Here is a 2,348-nt window from a genome sequence, read left to right on the forward strand (position 1 = left end):
TTGCACCCGAGTGAAAAGCAGCCACCCCATCCCCAGCACTCCCGGGGACGAGTGTCCCGAAAAGCCCTCGCCCTCTTCCCTCCCACCCTGCCCTGACAGCCGCATCCGCGCTCGGCTCCCCAGAGAGTGGGGACCCCCTTGGGGGTGGGAGAGCAGTTTGGGGGTCCCCAAGGACCGTCAGCCGTGGGAAAACCTCCCCTCTAGTGTGCACCCAGATTTTAACAGCTCATTTAGAGCTACTTGGAGGTTCTGAGCAAGGGACTGTTCATGGATGCCCAGTGGTTCCCCATTAAAACAAACCCAGGAGGATGCAGGATGGGCTGAGGACCCCCAAACCTAGCAGCCCCTGCCTGGCCCCAGAGGAAAGGGGGATGCTGCTCCCCAAAATGCTCTCAAGGAACTGGAGCCCAGGACAAGACCCAGAGTCCGTTGGGTATTTCAGCAAGATACACAGCATTGCTTTCCAGGCAAGAGCCACGGATGGAGGGTTTTGTTTTTTTTTTTCCAGCCACCACCCCAGAACCGAGCACCCCCAGGGCTCCACTCCCCCCAGCGCTGGGAGGCACTGGGCACACGTCTGCCATCCCGGGGGGTGTATCGGCAAAGGGGCAACAGGGAGAATGCCTTCCCCTCCTCCCCGTCTCCAGGAACGACAAAGGGAACTGTGCACAGCTCCATCTCTAACCCATCCCATCAGCAGGGTACCCCCACAGCCAGACCCCCGACAGCCACGCTCCTGCGGACGGGTCCAGCCCCGGGCTGGCTGCGGCAGTGGGGAAGCTCAGAGACTGTATCTCGGGGCAGATTAAGCTGATTTTGGTAATTTTGGGCTGGGGGGGGTACAGGGTTGCATGCACCAGAGTCCCCCAGCTGCTGTTAGTGGGAGAACTGGTGGGACAGGGACAGCCAGTGGGACAGGGACAGCCCAGGGCCCCTTTGAGCCCGATCCTGACCATGGATGCAGAACCGACAGAGGAGCACAAAGCCAAGAAAAAGCAGAAAAAGAGGAAAAAGACCAAGGGAGAGGGACAGGGAGCAAAGCTCCAGAGCCCCGAGGGCAAAGGGACATCCCTGAGACTTCACTCTTTGTCCCCAGTGTCCCCAGTGCCACTGAGCAAGGATGTCACCATGCTCAGTGGGATGCCCAAGGGAGGGTTTGGAGTTTGCCCAGTGCAGCAGCATCACCTCCAGTAACTCCCAGTCAGCACCAGGGTGATGGAGCAAGGCTGAGCTGGGAGGAGGGGATGGATGGAGGCACCAGTTGCCACGCTGGGATCCCTTACCCTTTCCGGATGACGACGATGACGGCCCCCAGGAGGATGATCAGGACGATGAGCCCTCCAGCACAGATCCCCAGGATCAGGCCCATCTCCTCTGAGTGCTGCGACACCTCCAAGGGACGTTTGCTCTCTTTGCAGGCAGCTGCCGGGGACAAGGACAGGCAGGAGGGGTCAACGCTCAGCTCCAGGGAGGGTTGGCAACATCAGACTGGAAAGCACTGGGATTCATCCCATGGGACACACACTGCTCCTTGGGCAGGTTTTATTCCATCAAGACGTTACAGAGCTCTGCAGTGTCACAGTGTGACTGTGGGCGAGTCCCTCTCTTGGTCCCCATGGGGTGGGACAGTCCCTTTGTGCCACCTTTCGTCAACCCAACATCAGCTTGGGTCCATCCCCGGATTCAGCATCAATGACTCAGCCTCCCACCGCAGCCGTGATAATGGTGTTAAGAGGAAAAATTCAACCAAGGGAAAAGCCCAGATACCAAAAAAAATGGGAAACAAGAGCACGAGACTGTAACAAACCACCACACACCCCAACCACCACCGGTAACAGCACCCGCCGGCACAGCCACGGGTTCGGGTCTGCAGCTTCGGTGGGATCACGTTGGCCGGGAAGGGAAGGGCTCACCTTTGCGGGCGATCCGGACACAGTTCAGCCGGGTTTCCTATGGAGGGAAAAAAAAAATGGGGGTGAGTGTTGGATGAGCATCCTGACGGATCCACTCCCTGCTCCAAGGATGGAGCTCTGCTGGTGCTCTGACCCCCAAATGGAGGGAGCTGGCAGGTGGTTTATGCTGCAGCACCTGCTGCTGAGCCAAAGGAGCTCCTGGGGGGACACACCCCAAGAGATGCTGCTGAGTGATCTGTCCCCAGTGTCCCCAGGTTCAGCAAAGCTCAAGATTATCAAAGGAGGGACCCAGCAGAGCCGCAGGTCACCAGCACATCACCAACTACAGCTAAAACACTCCCAGGTCATCATTCCGAGCTTCGGAGGGTTTTTTTCCATCAATCCAAGTTTACAAACCCCATTCCCGTTGCTTTACCAAGGTTGCTGCGAGTGCTT

The 2,348-nt window shown here is 58.2% G+C and overlaps 1 protein-coding gene across 1 annotated transcript in view; it reads right to left on the bottom strand.

The window, feature by feature from the left end:
- PTPRU (protein tyrosine phosphatase, receptor type, U) overlaps positions 1–1,950 on the bottom strand; it is a gene marked incomplete at its 5' end in the record, with an annotated part of 26,660 nt that extends 24,710 nt beyond the window's left edge. The window contains 2 exons of the mRNA XM_010077993.1: positions 1,284–1,422; positions 1,914–1,950. Of these exons, the coding sequence (XP_010076295.1) occupies positions 1,284–1,422; positions 1,914–1,950 (176 nt within the window). The remainder of the gene's footprint in view (positions 1–1,283; positions 1,423–1,913) is intronic.
- Positions 1,951–2,348: the final 398 nt, after the last annotated feature.

Source organism: Pterocles gutturalis, unplaced genomic scaffold (genome assembly GCF_000699245.1).
Source record: "Pterocles gutturalis isolate BGI_N339 unplaced genomic scaffold, ASM69924v1 scaffold20883, whole genome shotgun sequence".
Taxonomy (NCBI): domain Eukaryota; kingdom Metazoa; phylum Chordata; class Aves; order Pterocliformes; family Pteroclidae; genus Pterocles; species Pterocles gutturalis.